The following is a 27,681-nucleotide window of genomic DNA, read 5'->3' as shown; positions in this document are numbered from 1 at the left end:
TTGCGCTTTTAACAATGATTTTTATTTTTTTGTCAGGGATGGAACTAATTGGTCTCCATTTCTCCATTCTGATTTCTATCCTGTCGGCGATCAGAATGAGAAAGTCACTGAAAGACCTTTTTTTTTTGTGACATTTTTTTTGTGATTAGATCTGCACAAGTGAACGTTAATAAACCAAAATGCGTTGCCAGCAGCCAGCTGCACCCCTCAACCGCCCACCAAAACCTATTGTGTGATTACCGGTAGGTCGTTTTCCTCAACATGAGCTTCGTAGTGGAAACATGTCCCACCTTGTAGAAGCTAACATGAGGGAATTATCGTCTTGGTCCACATAAAATAAGTTGTTAATTGCATTTATTAACTTGGCAAACAGATCCACGAATTGGACGGGGAACTACCAAAGTAAAAAAACTTGCAGATTGGAAAACATGTCCACTGGTGGTTCTGCTCATGCACTTGCCGGTTGCTTAGAAGTCCTTCCTGTCACACATTGTTTTTCATTTTTTCTTTTTTTATAAAATAAATCTTTTTTTTTTTGGTCTCCCCTCCCCCAACCCAAGTAGTAATAAAAAGGAAGGGAAAAAAAGGTATATCCATATATACACACACACATCAGGTTTGCTTGGCACGCAAGTTCAGGAATGTAAACATTTCTTCCCTTCACATTCACTATTGTGCTTTAAGGAACATCTTGAAATATCCAAAAGGCTCGCCTGTGTCCATATGTGCGTGTGTGTGTGTGTGTGTATGTGTTTAAACGTGTAAGGTGTGTGTTTGTGTGTCCAGAACCCAGAGAGTCTTAGCGAGTCTTACGTGGGAGGAACGGGAGAGTTGAGGCAAGTAGAATGCGTAGTCATCGCGAACAGTGCTACCTTGAAGTTCCAAAGACCCCAAAATTCCTACAGTTTTGGAATCATTCCACAAATTCCAGGTCATTTTTAGGTGGTGATGGGGGGGGGGGGTCCTAACTCAAACAAGCATTGGAATAGGAACAGTCCTTGGTCTGAAAGTCCAGAGGCACATCACACAAAACTTTCTATCAGCCACATAAAAACTTTGAGAAATGACTTCTGCTCAATCACTTGGCTTGCCCTAAAATCTCATGAGAAATCGACCAAACCACACACAGCTTCCCACAAAAACCTTCAAATGTTGCGACTTCGGCTCAACTCTTGCAACAATTCCGCCAAAAAAGGCTTCCAATAAATCCCACGAGACTTCCAGCTGCTCAATCCATTTTCTTCTGCTCATCCATCGAGCAGCAGCTTAAGCAGTAAAGCACGGACTCCCCCGCCCCCAGCCACTTCTTCCAACTCTTCTGGGGGGGAATCCCTAGGTGTTCCCAGGCCAGCTGGGAGGACAGTCTCTCTCTAGCGTGTCTTAGGTGGTCCCCGGAACCTCCTACTTGTAGGATGTGTCCAGAATACCTCACCAGAGGCGTCCATGAGGCATTCTAACCTGATGCCCGAGCCTCAGGTTCTAGAGCCGCGGGTTGCCGACCCCTATGCTAAGGAAATCCTGTGAGACAAGCTGAATTTCTGTCAGGTTTCCACTGGGACCTTAGCCATCAAAGAATTAGACGAAATTATTTTAGGGATCGTTACCCACCAAATGCAGTCAACAGACCCGGATGACTTGGCACGAGTGTTGCTTCATGTTAAGAGCCATTATGATTTCAATTTAGCAGGGTGGTGCTATTTCCCGTTTTTTTTCTTACCATTCCTGTAAACCTTCTGTGAATGAATAATGGATGTTGATCATATGTGAATTGATTTTTGCATTTGATTCCATCTGTTTGACAAGAAGGAGCAGCGAGTGCATGTGCCCAACTGCCGTGTTAGCCGCTTGGGCTAGCCGCACACTGACTAGCTGGGTGTTCAGTTTTAGCGTATTTCCTGAGGTTACTGGTGGAACTTCAAGGTACCACCTAACATGCCCGATGTTCTTCCGTTCACGCAGGATGAGGTTGAGCAATTTTGTTCCAGGATTTATGGGAGGGGCGGGGTTTCTAAATAGGAATACCTGAAGATCACCAAGCGGTGTCCGGTAGTTTCAAAGTCTTCAGTGGAATGTGAAAACAACGTCAATTGTCGTCTTCGTCGTCATCTGTGAGCGCTGCGTCAGCGGTGGCCTTCTCAGGAATGCCCTCCAGGCTGCGTCGGCTACTTTTGGAGTCGGACGAGCTGCTCGCCGGTCTCCCTTTGCTGAGGTCGCACGCCAGTGCTGCATAATGGATCTGCTTCAGGTTCTCCTGCACTTCGTCGCGAGCATGTTTGAGAAGGTCCGCCTGGCCCTGAGGGGAAGAACATCAAAGGATGTGAGATGTCCCTTCTCGAGGCGTGTTGCATTTGGCAAGCTGTTAAGGAAAGCTGCACGATTATTGGATTTTAGTGATTTGTCCGGCTTTTTTTTTTAAACGATGCGAGATGAGAACATTAAACAGGACAATTGCTGCAACCCCCCAAAAAAATCATTTTTCTAGCTTAGGTTTGCTTTTTCAACCGTGTGCAGCATTTTTGGATCAGCTGTGCTTGAGTTGATTGTACTTGTTAGGATGGAGGATCCATTTTTCTGGGAAATAAACTATATTTTGAATGCAAAAGAAAAAAACTTTTTTTGGGGGGGGTAAATTTGGCACACAAATGTATTTTTCTGGCATACTAATTTGTTTTGGGAAAACAATATTTTGGGGAGAAAAATGAAGAGGAGGGGAAAAACCTTTTCAGAGAAGTAAAAAAATGGGGGAAAATATAAATAAATAAAATATATTTTTGGAAGGGCCAAAAATCTTTCTTCAGGGGCGATCAATTGGTGGGGTGGAGGGCGATCTATTTTGGCTGCAAGATATTTTGTGGGGAGGGAAACAAATATTTGTTCAGAATTTTTTTTTTTCACTCGAGGAAATCAAATCAATTTTTAGTGAAAAAAAATAATTCTGCCGCTGAGGCAGTTTCAAGTGTTTCCTGTCTTCAGTGCAAGTGAACGCTTTTTTACGGGGACTTGTGTTTGAAGAAAAACAGTTTCAAAGCAAAATCCCAAAGGAGAAAAAGAAGAACATCTATTTTAAGAGATGTCATTATCATTCATTTTTTCTACCACAGGAAAAGAAAATCTGAGATGTTATTTTAAGGACATATTGCTGAGCTCAACTGTGAAGTTTGCTCACTACGTTGTGACACCTTCAAAAAAAAAAAAAAAATAAGGCGTCACCTTGAGGATGGTAATGTTCCACGTGAAGCTCTCCACAGCCTTGTGAAGCTTGCGGCCCTTCAGCCCTTCCTTCACCGCCAAGTCGTGGAGGTTCTCGTGGAATTGCATGGCTGGCGAGAAGACAAACGACAAGGAAATCAACACGAGACCGGAGAGCAACTCGAATTTCATGACGCTGCTTTCGATTCAATTTTCAAGACCTACCCATACTCAGAGGAGACAATTGAAATTGAAATTGAAAATTTGACCAAAAATTTTGTGGATTTAGGAAAACAAGTGAGAGCTGCATTTTCAGGAAGATTTCAACATAATGCTTTTAAAGCATCGCCTGCACCTGCGAACCCTTGTCAATCTTGATGCTTTGCCATTTTGTGGACTGTCTATATCAGCATGTCCAAAGTCCGGCCCGGGGGCCAAATCTGGCCCACCGTCGAATTTCATCCGGCCCTCGGCCCGTGTCATAAAATCAGTGCCGTCTGGCCCGCAGGTTGGGCGCAATGGAACACGTGTTGCATTGACTGAGGTCTCGTAGACTGGTGAGTGATGTTTCATAGAGTACTGCTTCCCTCTAGTGGCTAAATGAGTAATAGCATTCACTAAATGAGTAATAGCATTTAGACACTAGAGGGCATCACTCACGAGTTAACAAGACATCACTCTGTGTTTATATTGACTGATATGGCATATTTCAAATGATCCTTGCAGTTGTGGATATGTGTATTGCTTGTTCATTTCCCTGTTGTTCGAGTCAAAGGTTTTGTGACTATTGAAAAGTCATGGTGATACATTTTATGTTTCAAATCAATCAATTTGCACTCAGGAGACTTCTGTTTAAGAAAAAGTCAAGTGAATAAGCAGTTGCATGTGATATACCTGTTTCAAATGAACCAAAAGAAATTCTTAAGATTGTTGAAATTAAAATAAAAATGGAAATGTGAAACAGACTGGCTTACTAAAATTTGTTAACAATATTGTTGTTCAATGTAAAGAATGTCAGCCAAGGTCGGCCCCCCGACATTTTACCACATAAAATCTGGCCCCCTTGGCAAAAAGTTTGGACACCCCTGGTCTATATAGTCGGTTTGTAATTTGATTTTCAACCACTTTAAATGACTTCACTGAAAAGGCAATATTTCAAACAACTGTTTTTCCAAGTATTGCCAGCACCCACGGGTACCTCTGAGTTTGTGACGGAGTGCTAAAAGGCACTCGGAACAAATCAACATCGGAGGGGAGACATCCTCTTACTCTGTGTGTGTGTGTGTGTGTGTGTGTGTGTGTGTGTGTGTGTGAGTAGCGTATTAATGGCTCAGACTGTTATTGCTTTTTTTTTTTTTTTTTTTTTTTAACAGCCTCCAGTGGGAAGGCAAGAGGAGTGGGGGCGGGGGTTCTTCAGAGGCAGTAAAGTCAAAGGAACAAACGCAACGTTGATGAGCACAGTCAGGCAGCAAGCTGATGAAGATGAGCAGGACGATGGAGAAAGACAAAGGAGAACTGGGTTGGGGGGGGGGGGGTATGCGTGATGTTTATTTGTCTTCAAGGTTCTGGCTTGCAGGGGAAGATGCGCACAACACGCAAACTACATACTACCGCTTCCGCTGTCAGCTGGAGTCAATGCTCCTTGTGGGTCCTGTTGGTGCCGTTGTCATGGAAACACGAGAAGAGCCCCCCCCCCCCCACACACACACACACAGACGGTGGGGAAACTGACATTAATATCGTCGAGGCGTTTAACCCTCTCGATCGACTGAAGTGAAAAACTTATGGATGTCACTTGACCGCCGCTGCCTCTTTAGCATACATTTCCATTTCCGGTACAATTACCTTCCTGCACTTTATGACTTTGAGGTACACACGTACACATGCCCACACACACATATATATGTGGGGGGTTGCCTAGCAACACTGGACTGGGTCTGGCAGGCTGCAAAGCAGGAGAAGGGAAGCTCCTTCTTTTCCAAAGGGTGATTGTGCAAGGACAGTAAACGGCCAGTTGAACAGGAACGGATCCCACCAGCGGACCACCAATGGCTTAACTTCCTGGCGGGCAAAATAGTGCAACCGGACGATATGGTCAAATGGTCAAAAGTGAAAATTTACGGTCTAAGCAAATCCGCCCTTGTCGCCACACCAAATTGTTTTATATTGGGAGTTGCGTTTTTGGGGTGCTGGAGCCTATCCCAGCCATCTTCGGGCAGTAGGCGGGGGACACCCTGAAACGGTTGCCAGCCAATCGCAGGGCACACAGAGACGAATCGTTATCCGCGCTCACACTCACACCTCGGGACAATTTGGAATGTGGGGAGGAAACCAGAGTACCCAGAGAAAACCCACACAGGCCCAAGGAGAACATGCAAAGTCCACACAGGAAGGCCATAGCTGGGATCGAACCCACGACTTCTGCATTGTGAGGTTGACGCGCTAACCACTGGCCCACCAAACCGGCCCTTGTACAAGACAAAGCGTACCAGAGACTACTTTCCCTCTCGAGCAATAAAACTGCTAATTTTGCGCAGTGTCACAACAAGTACAAGCTGGGCTTCCGCCCGTGTGTCTTTGCTTTTCATCCGTGAATTCTCTCGGTCTCAACTGTATTGTGAACTTTTTCTTAAATTGTCTTGATTCTCTTCAAAAAGTGAGCATTTTAAAATATTTCCAGGGATCATTCAAAAACAATACGTCGGCTTGGTTGAAGCCTATTTTTCTCTTTATAGTTAACTCTCCAAACCTCTTTTACTTATCACTATTCATTCATTCATTCATCTTCCGTACCGCTTGATCCTCACTAGGGTCGCGGGGGTTGCTGGAGCCCATCCCAGCCGTCTCCGGGCAGTAGGCGGGGTACACCCTGAACTGGTTGCCAGCCAATCGCAGGGCACACAAAGATGAACACCCATTCACACTCATAATCACACCTACGGACAATTTTGAGTGTTCAATCAGCCTGCTACGCATGTTTTTGGAATGTGGGAGGAAACCGGAGCACCCGGGGAAAACCCACGCAGGCCCGGGGAGAACATGCAAACTCCACACAGGGAGGCCGGAGCTGGATACTTATCACTAGTTGCACCCAAAAAAAGTTTTTTTAAATCGAGTGGAGACAGGCCGCCAAGTATAAAATTGTGTCTGGGAAGGAGGCCCCCCCCCCCCCCCCCACCCCTGGCTAAGTGGCAGCAGGCCCTGGCCCTCTGGCAGTAAGCCTGAGCATGACACTTGCTTAGGTATTTCTAAAATTAGTGGACCCACAAAAACGTCTCAAAAAGCCATGCACAGGAAATCTGCCATTTGGGTCAGGGTGGCCCACTTAAAAGTAGCCCGGATTTTTTTTTAAATTAAAATATTTTTTAAATTTTTTTCAAAACATGTATTTAATTACGTGAATGTTACAAGTGACCCAAGTCTTTCCAAAACCTGTTTTTATTACTTACAGGTTACAAGAGATGCTGGAAGTGTTCCAAAACTGCTCCGGTTATACACGTTGGCGCTGAGCCAATTTTTGTTTGTTTTAGATTATACACGAACAGTAGTGCTCCTACCTTCTCCGGGTGCGTACCATACCTCAAGAAAATGGTGTTTTCCTTGCAGCAGAGAATAGTGATTGTGGAAGGCTATGTGCGAACCGGATCAATTAAGAAAACACAAGAGGCCTTCACTCGCGAGTACCCACAAACAAAACCACCGGCTAAACGTTGTGTTCAGAGCCTGGTTAAGAAATGGCGAGACACTGGCTCTCTCGCAAACGTGAAGAAGCAGAGACCTAAATTAGTCCGGACGCCCGAAGTTGTCAGTGATGTTCAGCAGCGAATTACAAATAGCCCTCACAAGTCAACTCGGAGACTATCCCAGCAAGTTGGTGTATCACGAACGACATGTCAGCGTGTACTGAATTCTCTGAAACTGAAACCATACCGAATTTCATGTGTTCAGGAACTAAAGCAGCCCGATAAAGCTAAACGCATTAATTACTGTACATGGTTGCTGACTAGCATTGCAGACGGACTTTTGGACCCACTGCTATACTTTATGTCGGACGAAGCATGGTTTCACTTATCAGGATACGTAAATTCCCAGAATACGCGGTACTGGTCTTCTGTGAATCCCCACATGACACGCGAAAAAAGATGTCAATGGGGGACACTTCCAGCATCTCTTGTAACCTGTAAGTAATAAAAACAGGTTTTGGAAAGACTTGGGTCACTTGTAACATTCACGTAATTAAATACATGTTTTGAAAAAAATAAAAAAAATATTTTAATTTAAAAAAAAATCCGGGCTACTTTTAAGTGGGCCACCCTGTATTTGAAGACACCTTTCAGAGATCCTTCAAAGACATACTTGTCAGGTGGTTAACATCTTCATTTTTTTTCAGTTTGACTTTGCAATGTGAAATATGTTAGGACTGTCTATCAAGAGCAGACAAAGAAAGTCCATTTTAGGATACTTTCCAGGGGATCCTTCAAAAACTAATTTGTTAGGCTTGATAGTGCCACCTGGATTTGATTTATGTTTTACACCAAAGACTGTTTGACTTGGTAACATGAAAGTGGTCGGTTTGTCTATATTGAGTAGAAACAAAAAAATGCCTCATGGAGCCATGTCTAACAAGACGGGAAGTAACCTGTGACCTTTGCGCTGCGAGGCGGACGTGGGGAAAACATGCCAACTCCACGCAGGATCCATTTTGTGTTCCATTTGATCATGACAATGGGAGATTTTGATACTGAGCTCTGCAGGTAGATGGCTTGACGAATAATTAGAGAACACACACAGTGAAATTGCTCAGAGACTAAAGGCTTGTGTTTTGTGATTTTGGCTCACACTGGAAGAGAAGAACAATGAGTGTTTTTTTGTGTTTTTTTTGCTGGGACATTATTAGAAGCAACTGTGATTTTTCGGATTTAGCTGTGTTTGCCTTTTGATTTATCAATGCCCCAAAGGCTCCGTTTTGTTCCCCCCTCCTTTGTGTGCACAGGCATGTGTGTCTGCATTTAACAGCCTATGCACATCCCTTTATAAAATAACCAGAAGCCACCAGAAAGGTGGGAAACATGGACTGCGTAAGGTGGATGGTTGCTCAGAGGTGCCTGGAAGCCACATTCCCTGGATCACATCCATGCAAATTAACAGCAACGGAATAAAAACCCAATTTTCAAACCATAATCCTGTCTTGGAAGACTCATGTTGGTGTGTCACTGTAATATGAAACTTTCACCGCTGCTTGGAGAAAATAAAAAAAATAAAAGGCGTGGCTAACCTTAGCTTGAAACCGTGATTTAAAACCTGAGCCTTTGCTTGAAACCCTCGCGCTGGCTTGAATCCGACAACTTTAAACCCTATTCTTTGCTTAAACCTACAGACGCTCCGATCGATCGGTGGTCGATCCTTATCGTGAAAAAGTGCGTGATTGGTGAACGCGATCAAAGCCTATGTAAACTATTAGCAATGGTTTCACAATTATATAAAGGTTACTATCATGAGCTGTGCTATCTATAAATTATAACGGGATATTAGTATTTTATATAACGCAGAAAATGAACACTTATTGACATTTGAATGAGGAATTGAAATGGATGTCACGATTGCACACACAACCTAAATCCAGCTGTAGCCGGTTGCGGAGGCTCTATATAAATAAAGCTGTATCGTATTCCTTTGGTGTTGCACCATCTAGTGGATGCATAGCGCAACCGCAGCCACTATTGTCGCTTGTATTCTACGCGCCTTATAATGCATACGCCCTATATATGAAAACCGCTTTAAACGAAGTCATTCATTGAAGGTGCTCCTTATACTCCAAAGCGCCTGACAGAAAATACGGTCGTGATATCAAATAAATGCTCCAATGGCTTTCCAAAGTGAGAGTGTTTTGTCTTTATTTCAAGGGTTGTGTGTCCCGCATTGACCTGATAGATGATTGACAATAAAAAGACAACAAAAAGAAAAACCTCCTGTTGACATAAGGGGGACTGCGCAAACACAATGCAGACACACACTATAAAGGTGAGTGTGTGTTGTCAACTCAACTATCTGTTGTAATCTAATTCGGTTTGACTTCATGAAGACAAATATAATCATTTTTTTTCTTAATGGTTGTGTTTGTATTCACACTTCAGCCAGGACTACCGTTTGTCCACAGGGGTTCACACATCGTGTGAGAGTGCGCGTGTGCATGTGTGTGTGTGTGTGGGTGTGCGCGTGTGTGTTACAATAACAGTTACATCACATCCTGGAGCGCTCCACAAGATGTTAAGCAGCAGCGGAAGAGGAGATCCAAATAACAGCTTGTTTAGCTTGAAATATCCTCAACTATTTTTAGGAGATGCCGGCTGAGAGAAACATGAGCCACAAAACGTTGGGCGGGGCTAGAATATCGCTGACTGCTGGAATTTTGTGAAAATAAACCAATGTCGACGCGCCGCGGAAACTTATGTCTGAGTAGATGACTGGCAAATTAAAAGTACATTTTCACTGCCGCTACTCTTGTCAAGTCAATTCGACAGCGGACTCGACTTGTTTAAGTGTGTCAAAACATGAAGTCAAACTGACCATCATTGCATTTGGTTACATTTTGAGTGAAATGGAAAGGCAAGATTTAAAAGCAGGCATTAAAAGAAATGTGTATAAGGACGACAAGATTGGGTTTGAAGCAATCTTGTAGGGTTTCAAGTCAAGGTTCTTTATCGTTTTGAGGTAAATGTGGGGGAAGGGTAGACCGGCAAATTAGGGGTTTGAATTCGGGTTTCGAGCCATGTTCAAGGTTTGAAATCAAGGTTAGAGTTTCTAACAAGGGTGAGGATTTGGGTGGGCTGTCATGTCCCGATTTGGGTTTCAAATTATGCTTTCAAGAAAATGTTGGGGTTTCAAGCTTGGAGGGTAACGTTTCAAAGAAGAGTTCGGGCTTGAAGCCTTGGCTACACACCTCAGACAGAAGGATAATCAGACGGAGGACAATCTTTTAAGACATAAGACGGCCATCGAACTGATGATAATTTGACATCGCACAGCCCATCACAACAGACAAACATTTCAACATCACAGCATCTGTTCACCATGGCAAAGTGTTTCATTAAAAAAAACACAAACACACACACACACACGCTAGCTATAGCTAATGCTAATTGGCCTTATGCAAATGTGGCACAATGTCCTCTGCTTACCAGCTTTTTGTGTTTGGAGGATCCTCTCGTAGACCCCGTCGGAGTTCTCCAGGAGAGTTTTGCTAGTCTGGATCACCTGAGACCAAAACACACACACACACACACCGTTCACATTACCATTAACAAGCTACGCGGTCACCGCCGTGGTTTTTCAGGGGGCGCTTTTGCGCATGGGAGGTCTCTCCCGAAAAAGACAGCAGCCACTATTGCAGGAAGGCCTGCGTGGGCGAGGTCGACATTTTGCGAGGCCAAAATTAGAGGGAAAGCAGACAGGAGGACTTTTCTATTAAAAGCCTCGGGTCTGGAGGGCTAAAACGTGGACGCGACAGGCTTTGGAAAGGGAAAATGTGGCTCTTGAGGTAATTTTTAGCAAGCCAAACACCAGGGTGAGTCATAGCAAGACGCTAAGTTTAGCTGTGATGCTGTTAAATGGAGCGCACAGACTATGGGGACCTGCAGACAGTTGCTCGGAAGAAGGGGGCTCTCCTCAATCTCTGGGAAACCACATTGACAAATAAATAAATAATAAAATAACTCCACACATTCTAGCTCAAATGCTTAGTAACATCAGTCTGATGAATTTATTTCACCGCGCAGCTCACTTTCATAAAATTTCAACAATTGCAATAAAATACAGTTTCCAAGGGTGTGTTCAGTCGATTTATGAACACAAAGTACGGCAGTTTCTTTCAAGCCATCTGAACGCACAAGCACAGTGGAGCCTTTTTTTTTTCTTCTCAAATGACGAATTGTGTCACAGCTCTGCAAACCCCCAACGGTACAATCTCGGAGGCACCGCAGCTGCAGAAAACGTGCTCGTTGCTGTGCGGCGCATGCTGTCATTACCTCCCCCAGGGTGAAATCAAATGGCCGTGTGATTTATTTTGAGAGGCTGCTTCGTCCTCCACCCAAGACATAGCGCAGGGGCCTGGGAAGCGTCTTCTTACCTCGCGACACTGAATCCCGCCGGCGCTCTTTCTTTGGATTTTACAGATGAAGTGCAGTCGGATGTCACCGTATGTGTTATCAATGTTAAACTAGATTAAGATTGAAAATGGAATTTGCTTTACGAGACTCCCTTCAGTGAAATTTCAGACATAAATGTTTCCTAAAGCATAAAAATGTAACAAATATGTTACAATGATATTGCACAATAAATCACAGTTGTGCGTAATGTAAAAAACAAAGAATATCGTCAAGAATGAAAATCATGGTCAATTCATTTTAACTACGTTCTCATCCGTTTTTTTTTTTGCCATGTTTAGTCCATGTTCTCTCTCCAGAGTGGCTTTTACCTGCCGTTTTGTAAAGAACTGATCCAAGGACATTTGCTTTTCTCGGCTTTTAACAATCCTTTGAATTGTCTGGGTAATTCACATTTACGTTAAACCATCGGAACGCCTCATGGGGGGGCGAATGACGAGGACGCTGCATAGACACACATCTATCTATCTACACATGGACACATTCGGTAGAGGTCTGTCTTAGCCAATGGGATGCCAGGATGATGCTCGGTAATAGCCAATGGCAAAGCAGCTATTGTTGTAGGATGTTATGTTCAAGAAACTCGGAGGTGCGAGTTAGTATTTTTACCTTTCGTATATTGAAATTTCTTTCGTAACAAGAGGCAATATTTTCCTGTAGAGGCGTTTCGTAACGTGAGAATTTCGTATGAAGAGACGTTCGTAAGTACAGGTACCGCTGTTTCATGTTTTGGATTGGATCATGGTTTCATTTTCAAAATAAGTTGTCAAATGCAGGAATGAAACATGCTGCGTTCACAAACCTATAACAAGAGATTATGGTGTCGTTCTAAACACACATTCCATCACATACATATTAACATACTGTATATGTACATCTGAGTTTGAGACTCATTTGCATCTTGCTTTGCACTTTTTGTCCTCATAGAGGTTTCTTTTTATAGAAGAACGCATGGGTCAGCCCCACATTCTCCTCCCGCCAATTAGGAACCAGGACGGGTAGTCCCCGCAGTGGCTCAGTTCACACACAGCCCAGTGCTCCTAATGATCCCCACATTATTTACAGTGCGCCTCATTTCTATTAGGTTGGTAACACCTATTTGAGCTGCGGCTTTTTATTGGATTGATTGTAGTCCACAAATACCTGTCACACACTCTCCCTTCTCTACCCGACTCAATTGTCCTCTTTCCATCACAATTACTTCCACAAGGGTCACCTTAACAAGCACAAGGGCACGTTATATAACAGTGCGCTGACATGCTGGAAGAAACAGCTAAACAGCCACGGCGTGCCAGGGCCATGCATTTGATTAGCTGTTAAATTATTCAGTGTGGCAACAACTGACAAAAAAAAAATCTGCTCGTCTCATGTGCCAAGAGGCTCTGGAAAGGAATCAGCCATACGAAACAAAATAAATAAATAAATAGGGAGACGGGGAAAGCCTGGTGTGTTGCGTAATGCGCCGGTATTGATTTTATTACTTGACAGCAGCGGTGGTGCTATTAGCTCGCCAAGGCTGCTGTCCACATTAACAGCGGCAAAACTCAAGCTATTGAACCAAACGGAGCAGGTGCTGATTATTTTTCCGTTGTGGTAGACTGCTACACATGCGGGATATGGAGACAAATAAATCCATCCGTACATTGCGACAGGGCTTTGAGCTTCTGGAGTCTATCCCAAGTGACTTTTGACTAGGGAGACAGGGCAAACTGTTCCTGCAGATGGTGGCATTGCATCTATTTGGATTTGAGACCAGCAGAGTTTTTGAGTAAAAGATCAAGATTAGGGGGGAAATCTCTGCTTGTCATGTCAAATATGAGCGAGAGAAATGCCAACACAAGTCGGACAAATGTAGGCACACAACAGGGCGTGTAAACATCTGCTATAAACACACCAATGGGCGTGTCATAGTAGGTGTGTCGCGATCATGAGCAAAGATGACACCGTTCACCAAGTGATTGATGAATGCTATTGTTAAAAAAGCCACTGACATTCAACTCAATTTATAGTCGAGGCAGAAGATGTGCATTTGAATGCTTGTTCAAACCTCACAGCCACATGTGATATGGTTCCCCTTTCATTATTCTCAATGCACGACTTTACAAACTCTTCTTGCTACTCACCAAGTCATAGGTGGTGAACACCTTTTTGAGGACCTCTGGCAGCAAACCTTGCGGCTCCATGACTGGATAGTGGTCAGCCAGGTTGAAGAGTAGTAGGGGGCCGGTGTCCGGTGTACTGAGTCGAGGGGAGAGGGCCAGGATGCACTGCTTGAGATTGGCCACTGCCGAAAGTCCACACAGTTCTTTAAAGGACACGATGGCATTCTGCAGTGGGAGATGACAAATCAGGAAATTATTGTTTGCGTGTCATGTTTTGTAATGTCTGGCCTCTTGGCCCAGCAGACTGTCCAGAACAAGATGGCCTGGTTAGCGTGGGTTTAATGTTCTGCCAATTAATGAGTCTTGGGGTATTTTGATAGTAGTATGTCACAGGTAAGTCATAAAGACCCTTGGGGTATGTAAATTATTGAATATTTTATCCTTGGCCTATGTGCAACCCTTTTACAAATTTAGTGGAATTAGGTTGGTCAGTTTTGCCAAACTTGGCAATTAAATTAAGCAAATGCTGATCAAAACAACTAATCACTAAGATTTTCAGGGGGAACATAAGCAAACTGAAGTCACATTTGGTTCAACAAGTCTGACCTGCATGTTTTCTCTGAGATCCGTGGCCTCCCTCAGCGGCAGCGCGGCCGTCTTGAAGACATCGTCCACGGCCTTGATGAGCAGCACCCTCATGCTGGCGTACTCCCTGCTTTTCTTGCCCTTACGTACCGACAGGCCTCTCTTGTGGGGCTTTCCGCCACCCCTTCGGTTGGTGATGGCCACGTGGACGAAGAGCAGGGTGTGTGGCAGGACCTCGCCGGTGAGCGACTGCAGCGGTATGTGGCGGAAACCCGGTTGCAGGCACTCGAAGGGGATGGTGTACTGGCCGATGAACTCATCGCCGATGTAGTCATCATCCAGCACCACAAAGCGAACCATAGCGAGCTCGGGCAGGTTGATCTGAAACTCGAAGCTCTCGTCAAACAGCGGGTTGTCACCATTCTGATTGACCGTCTTAGTCCTTTGCTCAGCACAGTCGGCAGGAATGCCGTGGATTTCCACGTACACGTAAGGATCTACAACGTCCCCTTTGGCACCCGAACCTTTTGGCTTGGGAAAGTTCTGTCCACTGATGATCTTAATGTGCAACAGTTGCGGAGAGACACCAGGCACTGAATCTTTTGTGTTAGCACTGAAATACGACACCTGCTCACGCATAATCGCTGGCCTCAAGACGTAGCCGCAGTTCCCGTTCTGGCGGAACCAGCCGATGTTCAAATCCATCATCAGACCAGGAGTCTGGTAGTTCATTGCCACAATTTGGCAACCGCACTTCCAGAAGTCCTGCGGGTTCATGTTGCTGGAGTCGATCCGCATTGGACTGGGGTAAACCCGTGCCAGAAACTTCTTGTTGTAGTTCACAAATTCTCCGGGAAAGTCGCTTGCGCAGCGGCCGGCAAAGACCTCGTTGAACGAGCAGAGCTCCCAATGCTTCTGGCCCTGGAAAGACGTCGGGAAGTCCTTGAACTCGACAGACTTGCACAACGTCACCAGGTCGGAAAGGTCCTTTGACAGCTGGAACTTCTTGGGCACAACTGTCTGTTGTTCCGGTGAATCGATGCTCATTCTCTGCGACATTTCAGCTCCTTCGTCCTCATCGGTCACCTCCCCCTCGGAGGCAGTGCAGTTGGTGCCGAGTTTCTTGCCCTTCAGCAAGATCTTTCCCTTCAGATCTGAGGGGGACGGGAGGTAGCAGTCATCGGGTTTCGGGGGATCCAGGCTGAGCTTATCTCCCAGGATCTTCTTGAGGTGCTGAAACATTACCTTTTGCTGCTTCAAAGAGCAGTGGTTTTCCAAACACAGGATCAGCGGGAACTCTGACGCGACAAAGGCATACTTGTTGACCACGTCAATCACGCTGCGAAAGATGATCTGCGAGGTCATGGTGTGGCCGGTGTAAATCACCGGTTCACTGTCGGGTCCGTCCCAAACATCCAGCTCCACGCTGCGACAGCCCATTTTTAGGGCACGGATGTATCCCGTCACGTCAGAGGAACCCCTGAACTGATCTTCTATAAGGTAAGTGTTGTGAGAGGCATTGATGTAGTAGTGGGACAATGGCTGGTTCATGTCTTGGCACACGGTTTTGTGCTCGGGGTCAAATATGTGGCACTCCGGCGACAGAAGGTAGTTAGTGAAGCCGTCCAGAGAGAGCCAGCTTCTTTGCCGGCCCTCCTTGGATGGCTCATACTTCTGGATGACCTCCACGCTGGTGTCCTCGCTGACTTGTGCCATTCCTTGCTCAGCCTCCAGGAATATCATCAAGTCCTTCGTGTCCAAAAACTCTTTGTTGCTGGAGAACTGGACAAAGAGAAAATAGATGTCCGGCCTCGTGCACAGGTCATGAAAGACCTCAATGAACTCATCCGTCGTCACCAGAGAGCCGACCTTGTCCTTTACTTTGTGAAGCTCCTTGAACTTCAGCTCAATTTTCACATTTTTAAGTCCCGGGTTCAACTTTTTGATCAGCTGCACAGCAGCGCATATAGTTATCTGTTGACTGTTGTGGCCATCCACTTCGCTGAAAAGTTCACCGAGCCAGGACGAACGCATGTTATTCTGACTGCTCTCGATCATGTTCAGCGTATGTTTCCCGTATGAGATCAGGTACCTCAGGCCAGTAATCCAGGTGTTGGCTACGTCTGCGGTGTTGGCCACCAAGTCCAAGGACTCGTAGTTCTCCCCAAAGATAATGGAGAACGCGCAATCCTCCGAGATCTGATCATATGTTCCATTGCTTCTGAAAGTGTCCGTGTTCTTCCCCTTGCGAACCTCCTTGATTGACTTGACATCAATTTTGGCCTTGTCAGACTCCTTCTTGGACGGCTCCCACCGCAAGGACTGCATGTCAGCGTCCAGTAGAAAGTAGCGGTGGTAGATGCGCGAGTTGGAGCGCACCTTCTTCAGCTCTGAGCCATCGACCATGGTGGTGATGCAGTCGCTGGCGCTGCTCATCTTCTTCTCTGTGGGCATGCTGCTGAACGACACGGTCTTCTTCCTCTCCTTCCGCTGTCTCGAGGAATCCTGTGAAGTTAACAAAAAATGTGGGTTTCTGAAGTAGCCGCACACTAAAATTAAACAACTAAGTACGTATTTTTGAAATGGTGTCTGAGAGCACATCAGAATTAATTGTTCAGCGTGGGTGCAGTGAGTATGCAAATTACCGAAAATGTAAAGTCACGATTCGGCTAATCTACATACAAACCTCTCACACAATGAGTTTCTCTATCCATTACTTGGAAGCGAGAATGGCTGAAGAACCAGACCTACTCAAATCTCAGCTGGACAACAGAGTATAAATCAATTTCATGTCAGAACCAAAAGGTAAACAGAGCTGCATTGACTTTTGTCAGATGCACAAATTAGCCTCTGATAAATTGCAGATACTTGGTTGCTTGATGACGTTTGTCAATGCAGAGAGGATATGGGGGGGTCGGGGGGGGCGGTATGGGGTAGGTATTTTTGTTGACGATACATCCGTTACAAGTGCCAAACATGCAGACCCGCTACACACAATGTAACCTGGTGTCTGAGTCATGAAGTGCCGCCTTCACGGGGGAAAATATTTATCAAAATATCATGTTGTCTTTGTAGGGGCTGCTATGTGCTTCGTAGTTTGTAATTAATTCAAGGTGAATCGGATGTATTTATATAGTCCATAATCACAGAAATGTCTCAAAGGACTTCACATGCTCACAGTTGACAAATATTAATGACATTCCCTGATCTTCATCACCAAGAGGGTAATAAAAAAGTTTTTAAAAATGAGGAAGAGTGCAAGCTGGAACACTGATTCCTGATGGCACACCACACTTGGTGATCTTGGTACCAAAATATGTTCAGCAAATAGCCCAGACGTACATGGGGCGGGGCTAGGGAGGGCTCATTTGCATGATATAGGACCGCCCCCTCAAGACTGGCGGAGAAATATGGTGCTTTAATTCTTGATCATGAGGTTATTTTGGGGACGAAAACAAAAATAAAGAAAACTAAACAAAACAAAACATTTTTTAAAATAGTGGAAAATAAAAAAATCCCGACAGGCCTTCTTTAAGGCATAAAATCACATCTAAACCGCCAGTAGTCTGGTCGCCTCCTGAACTGTGAACATATTTTGCACTTCTGACTTCAGCGGACTACAAGTACCTGTCACTGTACATTACAGACGTTTCCTTCCAGGGAGAAAAGTTGCCCGCAGGAATCGACTAAAATTCTCCAGGCAGCGTTGACATTTTGAGTGAACCCAGTTTCTTTTGTTCCTCTCCCCCCCCCCCCCCCCCCAATCGTCGCTGCAAGAGCACCAGGTTCAACATGAGGGCAAACTTTTATGCTGTGGACTTTGCAGAGTTCAGGGAAAGTCAAGCTTGTTTGTCCCATAAGGAACTAATGGTGCCCATTAAACTCTAGTGAAAAATCGACATTGAAATGTTGCCATGTTAATGCTTCATTTTGCTGGAGTCAGATGAATGTTCTTTTTCTGTTAATTAACATTTGTATGTTTCATGAAGCGGCTCCTAATCTCTTTAGTCTGATAGTCAAATTTTCTTTGAAAAAAAAAAAGTGTTTTAAGGTATTTTAGACTCTGGACCTTATTGACTTTTACCTCGTGGAAAATAACTCTTCAAAAATATGCCTTTGAAATATCTGAACAAAGTGATTTGACAGAAACAAGCACACTTATCACTAACTTTTCATGTGAAATAATAACAGGCCATATCCTGCTTATATGCATAAGCACACATCATCCTTGTAAGCAGGGAAAAGAATGTGTGCGTTTGAAGGCGGAGTCAAAGCAGTGGCGTGTTAATAGCTTGTGTCTACTTCCTGTACAGCCTAAGTTTCACTTCCTTCAGTCAGACGTGTTTTCATTCTTGTCTCACTGATCTGCTTCATCCATCATTCCCCTTAAATTTCTAATGCAATTTATATATATTTTTTGGAGACCGGGGCCCATTTGAGCAACCCAGGAAACGAGAGGGTGAGGCGAGCAGCACTTGTGTAACTCTGTTACACTCCAGCTGATGCAAGAATGAGCAATGTGCACACACATAGTGACACACATCAGCAACGGTCGGAAGAATATCTGCGACATGCCAGCGCTTCCAGCACCTGGAGTAAGCCTGTGAGCGGGAAGTGACAACGAAGAGCTCTTTCAAGGATTGGAAGTAGAGAAACACACACATTCTTGTGCTGGATAAACAAAACACCTGTGTCTTCTCTTCTCAGAGGCAGGATGTGACGGTCACATGAGATGAGACAAGAGCCAGCTGGGTGACTGGCTTCTGAATGCTCAATAAGGATGGGCTTTCAACATGGCTACTCATGAATAGACACGGCGGGGGGGGGATTGGGGCACAACTAAACCAGATGGGAGCTACTGCGGATCATTTCTTTTCCTTGATAGACAAAGAGGGAAAGGATTAAAATCGTTCTAAATTTATTTAGTAAAGATTAGTGAGGTGGGGGGCGGGGGGGTACACAACAGTTAAGCAATATCACCCCAGATGGTGGACTCACCAACATTTTTGAAACTGAATCTGTTACACTTCCGGTCATTGGTTTTCCAAAATAAAAGCAGGTACTTGCCAATGTCTCAATTTGATTAAATACAAAAGATAATTTGCTTGAGCCTGCTTCCATGAAATCAGAATAAAGTGACTGTAGAGAGGTTGAAATCCGGATTTGGACAATTTTAAGTTAAAACGATGGCGCTAGATGATAAGTCCATCCATTTTCCGTCCATTTTCTGTCCATCTATCGCAGGGCACACACAGATGAACAACCATCCACGCTCACACTCACACCTAGGTTAAAATTTAGAATGTTCAAGCAGCCTGCCATGAATGTTTTTGGAATGTGGGAGGAAACCGGAGAACTCGGAGAAAAGCCACGCAGGCCCAGGTGAGAACATGCAAACTCCACACAGGGAGGCCGGAGCTGGAATTGCACCAGGTACCTCTGCACTGTGAGGTCTATGCGCTAACCACTCAACCACCGGGCCACCCAGATGATAAGTTAATTATCAAAATAGTTTTAAATTCATTTGATGAACAATTAGTTGATTAATCAATTACTTTTGACACCTCCAGTAAGAACCGCAAAAATATATAAATTTAAAGCCCCTGGTGGCCGGAATACTGTATATCCCACTGGGTCGCCGCGGAGCGTTTCCACATCGTGACAAGGCGCTCAGAGCAGTCATGACAGCACAAAGGCCGGGCCGCGCGCTGGCTGTCTCTTCTGAACCCCACCCGATCACTCTGCCTGCCACTTTCTCTCTGTGACAATCATGCATTCTTGGCCAACGAGGCACTCTAGAGCGGTTACGCTGGCCCAAAGCCCCAGCTCACGCACTGGGTGTCAAAGGTAGAGTTCTTTTTAAAAAACTTCCTGCTCCTGGAGCTTCCACCTTTCCCATTGTGACTTTCGCACACAGCCAGGCAACAATGCAGCACTCTAAAGTATTTTGTATATTTTGATGCTATGCCAGCTATGCCAATGTTACAAATACAACGGGTAACAGTGATAATAAACAAAGGCACTCTTTCTTTTATAGCGGGGTGGGGCAAATTATGCTGGACTTTAAATAAATGAATGAATGAATAAAGTCAACTGAAATGCTGTACACACATCAAGACTATATAGTTCTCAGTCTTTGCATGTTTTCAGCATTACCTTTTCACATTTATAATGTATTTAGAAAGAAATACCTGAATTAATTTCAAAGGGTATTTATTATATTATTTTTGTGAAATCGATAAATGCATTTCAACTGTTGTCAGCGGGAATGAAAAATGCAAAAGGTGGCCATCGTCCCGCTTGAGCACCTGCTAATTTGCAACTGGTTAACTGTGGGAGCCAGATGGACCAGTTCTGTTTTTACTTGGCAAAGCGTAAATACACCACGGGGTCGGTAAACACGATGTGCTGTTTGTTGAACGGTCTCATCGTGTAAAACTGCAGTTGAGAAACCAAACCGCAAATAGCTGTTCAAGAATTGATCGTGCCATACGCAGGTTTGGGTTGTGTTCACCACATCCTCTATCGTGACCTTACAGAGTGAAATAAATGTTCCTTGAACCCTCAGACTTTGTTACATGTGAAGACCCTTTTCAGCATACTATAAATTTGAAGAGATGCCACATGCATGTCATGGCGCATGGTCAGGATGGTATTACGTCTGCCTCATGAAAAACCTTCTGTTGTAAACATTTTTCTAGATAAGTAGCTAGCTAGCTAGCTTGCTCGCTAAATAGATAGACAAATAGCCTCAGAAAAAAAAGCTTGTCTTGTAAATCATTATTATAGATAAATAGTTAGCTAGCTAGCTAGCTAGCTCACGAAATAGACAGATACTGTAGATACTTAATTTGTTTGGTTAATTCTTGTATTTATTATTAATAGTAGTAGCAGTTCAGAATTTCTATTGAAGATATCTAAATGATTGCAATAAAAAGTCAAGGGGTTTTTTAAACACTATTTTGTACTATATTGGGCAGCATGGTGTCCACTGGTTAGCACATCCGCCTCACAATGCGGAGGTGTAGGGTTTGATTCCAGCTCCGGCCTTCCTGTGTGGAGTTTGCATTTTCTCCCCCGTGTCTGCCTGGGTTTTCTCCGGGTACTCCGGTTTTCTCCAATATCCAAAAATACAAGCATGGCAGGTTAGTGGAAAGCTCTAAATTGTCCTTAAGTGTGATTGTGAACGCGAATGGCTGTTCATCTATGTGTGTCCTGCGATTGGCTGGCAACCAGCCAACCTCACCTACTGCCTAAAGACAGCTGCGATATGCTCCAGTACGCAGCATCAACGGTTGAGGTGTTACAACACTTGAATTCACTGCCAAACCTCCCAGTCGTGTTGCATATTTGGCATCTATAGCCGTCTATGGCAGGGAAAGAGTAAGCAACGGCTTCACATCATCTGGGCTTTAAGTGACTCATGAGGTTCTTCCATCTGCATCGGGAAAACAAAGTGTCACAAAAGCACGCCATGATTTTAAAAACTGATTCACTGCGCATATCAATTATGTCCCGTGCTGATTCACAGAGGATCTCGATGGTGTCGTGTGATTACGGGGCTCTTTTGTTTTGTTTTTGTTTTCAGGCCACTGAGCATTGTGGCTATGCAGGGTAAAAAAAGAAAAAAAAAAGGAAATGGTGTTTCAAAGCACAGAGTGGAGGATGCAATGTTTTGAAACTTCTGGACCAACCGGAATGAGAGAAGTCACAAAGATTCAATTTGTAGTGGTTGTATCAAAATCATGAAGTCGGCATTATTTGGTTGTTTTGCATGACATTCTTGTCAATATAAACAGTATAACAATGCAATCGCTGTCCTACTTCTTCCTTTCATAACTTTGCTGTTGTGCATCGGGAATTTCTCCATTGCGAGACTAATAAAGGTTTTCTTATCTTATTTTATAACAACCTTAACAACAGAAGAAGGGAGTGGAGTAGCACATCAGAATGATATTAGCAACCTTTGACTGTATCTCTTGTACGTCTCGACTTTCCCAGCAAATATGAGAATGTAAATTTCGTCAGGATAATGTGAAGGGAAAAAAAAGACAGGTTTCATGTCTGGTATTGTGTTAAAAAGAAATGTTAAGATTTTGAATTTAAGAGCAACCTTACCCCATGAACCAGCCTCTATTTTACTTGTTATTTTATTAGCATCCTGCACAGTCCAGCAACACGAAAAATTCAGAAAGTTGTGCATCCAGTACCTTAGCTGGTGCCACTCGTATGAGACGTCAAGATAACTACATCGTTAATTTGACCATTTTTCCAAGACTGTCAGAATAACCACATTTACCGTAATTCACAAATTATAGCCACAATCTTTTTTCCGCATTTTCTGAACCCTACGGCTTTTAATTAATGTGAAGCAGTTTATTCATTTTTACTGACAAGTTTCAAGCCATCAATACATTTACCGAAGTCACATCTGACCGATTAAATGTCCAAACATGCCACAGCGGACAAATGAAATTGTCCAAGTTTGCCTTCATAGTGAACTTTGCGGTTCGAGTGCGCACGCGTGAGGGCGGAGTAGGCTAGTCAAAGAGAGAAATGCGGATGTCTGTGTGCATAGCGGTGTGCGGCTGTCAAAGAAGCACTTGAGAACGAAAATAAGCATCTTGAGTTGAGTTATATGAGCATAGGGAAGGAGTGCCATAAATACAGCCATCATTGCAGTGCGACCCCTGTCTCTCTGGTTGGCAAGCAGCTCCCACCAGCGCTGGCAATGGACGACCGAAAAGCAAAATGTCATAATTCCTTCTTTCTTAATACACTGACTAAATTTATACACCGTTTTGTTCTTTTATCCCAGCTCTTTCCAGTGACATTGGTCATGCTGGGGGAAACAAAATAAAACTAATGTTGTTGTCACGCCCCGACATTTTTGTATAATATTGGTTAGCAACCTGATAGCAGGTCCATTAAGTCAGCCAAGTCCTCACTAAAGGCCCAGGTATAGATGCACAGCCCACTACTGCTAAAATGTCATCTTTACATCACATACCCCCTTTCATGGGGAGTCTCGTAGCAACAGTGGAGCAAAACTTTGCATTTCTAGCCGTTGAAATCATCTGCAGAGGGTTTCGACACGCAAACGGCTCCACTCCTGCATGCTGTCATCATCTTTGCTACTTGTTAGGCAACATGAATGAGTAATATTTGCAAAATAGTCAAAGTACACAGTGTACTGCTATAAAGAGATCATTTGAGGTACCACGAGTGTGTGTTGGAAAGTCATCAGGAAAAATGATGGAAAACATGGTTTATGGTGCTCAGGTAGAGGCTGACTCCCATATTTCCACCCACCTTGATGATGCTGCTCCTGCGGGGCATGTCTGCTTTGTTGTCGGGCTCGACGGAGGCTTCCACGCCTTCACAACCTTGGCCGACCATGTTGTCTTCACACATGCCACAGTCGCCGTTCGACACCGAGCCCTCACCGGGCGTCTTCCCCGCTGCTTGCACGCCCACCTCGGCCGCCGCGTGATCCAGCAGCCTGGCCCCGGTCTCCTCGAACTCCGCCATGGGTGCGCGTACACACACTCACTCACCCAGTCCCGAAAAACCTCCCGGTTCGGATTTAATCCAATTTCCTGGTTGGGAACATCCGCGCGGGGTGCTGCTGCTGCTGGTGCTTGTCGTCGATCATTCGCCGCCGGGTGCTCGGAGGTGCCGCGCGGCTAGTGGTGGAAGCGTGTGCCCGGGGAGACGGCGGCGGAACCACTGGTGGTGTCGGTACACGACACCGTGACATCGGACCGAGTTGATAGCGAGCTTCTGGGGCAAAATGCAAGACAGGCGGCTGGCAACGTGTCGCTTTTAACGGCTAAATCCCCGCGGTGCGACTCACCCGGGGACCTCCAGTCCGTCTGCGGCGGCGTAGCTCTCCATTTGGGGGAGCGGCTACGGGGAGGCGGTGGTGAGTTTTAACAGCTGCTCTGGTGAGTAAGCTCGGCTTAGCTACCTAGCCAGCCAGCTAGGGAGTCGGCTAACTTACTTGACAACTTTTCGCGCTTGAAAAGAAGCTCCCTTGAAAAACAAGTGAGAACACCATAACCACTATTACCGGAGGAGGGGAGCGGGGACGCCTTTCCTGGGCTTGGTGTCCGAGAAACGCGCAAACTGCAGTTGGACGTTCGAATCGCAACTATCACAATTCATACGTCGACGCGCACGCGAGTTATGAACGCGCGCCAGGCAAAAACAGGATGTGCTGTCAACCGTAGCTCATTGTGACCGTTTTGCAATTGTTTTTCTTTTTTAGGTGTCAGGGCAAAGACGAGCAGACCGGTTCCAATGTAAACACGCCCCTTTGAATAATGATGACATGACATGACATGTCACACACGCACACTCACGACTTTTGGGGTGGAAGTCTGAATTGTACTACAGTACTATTTTAATTTGTTCTGTGACCACGCTTGTGACTAAAAATAGTCGTCCTTTTCCCTTGAAATGAATGGGAATGTCGTTAATCGATTATCACACCCCCACCGCCTCCAAAAATATATTTTTTAAAGTGTTTTTAAAACACAAACGGCTAAGGGGTTCTCAACTATTGTACTGTAAGTGAGTGAGTGAACTGCATTCTCATTCGATGGTTCTCACAGATGATAAAGAACATATGAGTGAGTATTGTTGTAGTCTGTTTTTTAACGATCTGGCAAACTACGCCATGTTCTGAAATGGAAGTTGATTTCACTGCTACCATACAGCATTCAACTCAAGTATACAAAAATTGACTGAATGAGAGCTCTTTTCTTGAAAAGCTCATTAAGTCAGGTCACTCGTGTCTCAAAGTGTAATATTTAATCAGAGTATACTTTTGTTTCTATCCCAGCTGTCCTGAGGCAGTGGGCGGGGTACACCCTGAACCGGTTACCAGCCAATTGCAGGGCATGCAAAGACAAATAATCATTCACACTCGCAATCATGCCTAGGGAAATTTAAAGTGTTCAGTTATGTGCATATTTTGGGAATGTGGGAGGATATCCACGCAGGCACAGAGAGAACATTCAAACTCCACACAGGAAGAGCAATTGAACCTGTGACCTCTGCGCCGTGAGGCGGACATACTAACCAGTCAACCACCATAGCTGTCAATACAGCATCTTAAAATATAAATATTGGTGCTGTCTGTTTGAAACCCCTTTTACTCATTCTAACACGGCGGGAGAAGCTGTTGAAATCCAATAGTGACATCGATTCACGAATAGGCTGCAATTTGCATAACGAGCCAATAGGTGGCGATGTTACTTTGTTTGTCCAACACTCAACATTGTTTTGGCCGTGAACGCTGCAAACAATGACGTTTTCGTATAAGAGCATCCGTTAGTGTTAAATTTTCAACATTTTGAAAGTTTTGAGTCCCAAAGTGATCACTTTTCATCAGGAGTGCCGTTTTCTTGGGGAGGGGGGGGGATTTTTTGTGTATAGTGTCACAAAAGATATTGACGTGACTCAAATTAAGAGTTTTTCTGAGGTCTCCAAAGCAATGAAGCAATGTTGTCATAGCATGACAGCTACCAAAGATCTTTCTCATCATCTCATCACAAGGCTGTGACGTCAGACAACAATGGGGATCTGCACATAGCGAACATCCAATCAGACGACATGATGTTACTCTGCACGACTGAATGGATTTATGCATAGGCCACTGGTCCGCACACAGCAAAACAAACGTGCTGCAATCTGCATGCAGAGTTAAAGCGGGAGGGCAGCTGTGGTTTATACAACAGCGTCATCTGTCGGTTAACAAGGGTTAGCAACCCAAATTTACTCATGCGAAGAGACATTTGCTTCACATAAACTGTGTTTGCAGGAAACAAGCTGATTTCTTACACACAGCCACTGTGTCCCTTGTGTTTCTTTTCACGACATAATGATGTCTGCGTGCAAGATGGCTTCTCTTTGACACTACTCCACCCTTTTGTAATATATTTGGAGTCTTGTGCAGAGCTGCTATACTTGTGTTATTATACGGTTTGGATGGAAACGTTATACTTTCGTTACTCACTTATCTAAAGTTTCCCCACAATATTCTGACATCACACATGATGATGGTTTGCATTTTTTAACATATTGCATGAACACTAAATTGTATCACTTTTTGGAGAGCTCCATTCGGATGTTCCATTGTGATGATGATAAAGGGGTAAGGTTGCAGGTGTACCTAACGCTATGTCATCATTTTCAACCCGGCTGCCTTTCATCCATCCCCATTAAAATGTAAACAAACCAGACCGGGTGGGAATAATCCACATCTGTGGGTATAATCCATATCTTTCATCTCCTTTATTGAAATGTTCAGAGCAGACGTTTACACCAACTTTTTTTCTGTTTTAATTTGTACACGCTGACAATGTGAAAAGGGCAGCTCTAGAATTTCTTGAGGCACAATAAGCATCTTGACTGTTTATTCTTTCACGTTATAGTAATTCACACAGAGTTTACAACAAGACTCGCAAGCATACACTGAATTATCCTTCTTCTGTGGGAACAACTCTGACAGGAGCTTAATTCTACCTCTTCTTCTTGCTCCTAATAACACTGTACCGACCATAGTGCTGTCTGCATGTTGAACTGCAATATTGCTTAGGTACACTGTACTTAGTTTGGGATCAATATCTAATCTTGCAGTATGGCACACCACTAGAAGACAATGCAAGATTCAGATAGGGTGATTTCAACCCTTTCCAGAGTTGCTTTTTAAAGACATAGAAAGCAGCGTACGTGAGGTAAGAGCGAAGAGGTGACAGCAGGCTTCAAGTAATCATCAGCAGTTGCGTGGAAGCTGACAGCCTAATGCGCCAAGCGAGCAAGCTGAAAATAATGTGTGTGTGAGGGGCTAAAAAAATAAGGAAATTGCACTTGCCTTTTGCTTGTAGGAGGAAGGCAAATATCATACATCCTGACATGCTCCTCTCTGGCTATAAGATGTGTCCATGTATAAAGGATCTTTTCTGATTGTATTATCTGGAAGCAAAATTCCAAGTCCCTTAGGAAGGTCACAAAATATTCATTTGTAAGTATTTCAGGGATGGGCAACAACAATGTTGGCCACAATTTTTCAGTCGCATTACTCGGCATATAATACAAATATTTGAGTTTTGAAAGTGGTGTATCCATTCCTAATTAATGATGTCTTGCCAAGGTCGTGTACGCAATAGAGCGATAAACAGTCCTGATTGACCATATTGGCCTTTATGAAGTAAAATATGTCACAATGGACTATCACAGCCATAGGTAAAATGTATTGCTTTAAATCAAATTTTAATAATGGACAAATAAATATATTTGTTTTGTATTTCTACTTGATGCAATTTTTTATTCCATGGATGATTTGTCAAACGAATGACATGAAGTGATTGAGAACTCCCCAAGTCATTTATGTTCTATGATCTAATAATGTATTGTCCTAAAACCAGAACTATGAAAAGAAAAAGAGATTACCACCTTAAACTGAACACTTGAAATGACAGGAGTACCCTGTCACTCCAGTAAAATGATAAAACTTCATTTTGACTATCACTGTTTAATCTGAGACTGTGAACATTGTTACGTGTCAAGTAAACCCAGATTTAGGTTTTAACCTTTCCACACTTCACAGGTTTGGTTTGTTTATTGAACATAAAACA

General features: G+C 44.2%; 2 protein-coding genes across 2 annotated transcripts in view; one reads left to right on the top strand and one right to left on the bottom strand.

Annotated features, from left to right (window-relative positions):
* Positions 1 to 24,384, bottom strand: LOC127601051 (inactive phospholipase C-like protein 2). The gene is made up of 7 exons (XM_052066026.1): positions 23,895 to 24,384; positions 23,351 to 23,821; positions 14,060 to 16,543; positions 13,475 to 13,678; positions 10,368 to 10,443; positions 3,211 to 3,320; positions 1 to 2,293 (listed from the first exon to the last, which is right to left on the bottom strand). Exons 2-7 carry the CDS (start codon positions 23,567 to 23,569, stop codon positions 2,084 to 2,086), a joined length of 3,303 nt encoding a protein of 1,100 aa, XP_051921986.1. The 5' UTR covers positions 23,570 to 23,821; positions 23,895 to 24,384; the 3' UTR covers positions 1 to 2,083.
* Positions 24,385 to 24,564: 180 nt separating this feature from the next.
* Positions 24,565 to 27,681, top strand: part of LOC127601055 (raftlin-like) — a 76,380-nt gene continuing 73,263 nt past the window's right edge. The window contains exon 1 of the mRNA XM_052066032.1: positions 24,565 to 27,653. The gene's annotated coding sequence lies outside the window, so the exon portion shown is untranslated. The remainder of the gene's footprint in view (positions 27,654 to 27,681) is intronic.

The sequence above is a fragment of the Hippocampus zosterae genome, chromosome 5 (assembly GCF_025434085.1).
Source record: "Hippocampus zosterae strain Florida chromosome 5, ASM2543408v3, whole genome shotgun sequence".
Classification (NCBI taxonomy): Eukaryota; Metazoa; Chordata; class Actinopteri; order Syngnathiformes; family Syngnathidae; genus Hippocampus; species Hippocampus zosterae.
The sequence above is the reverse complement of the archived record's forward strand: the minus strand, read 5'-3'. Positions and strand labels throughout refer to the sequence as shown.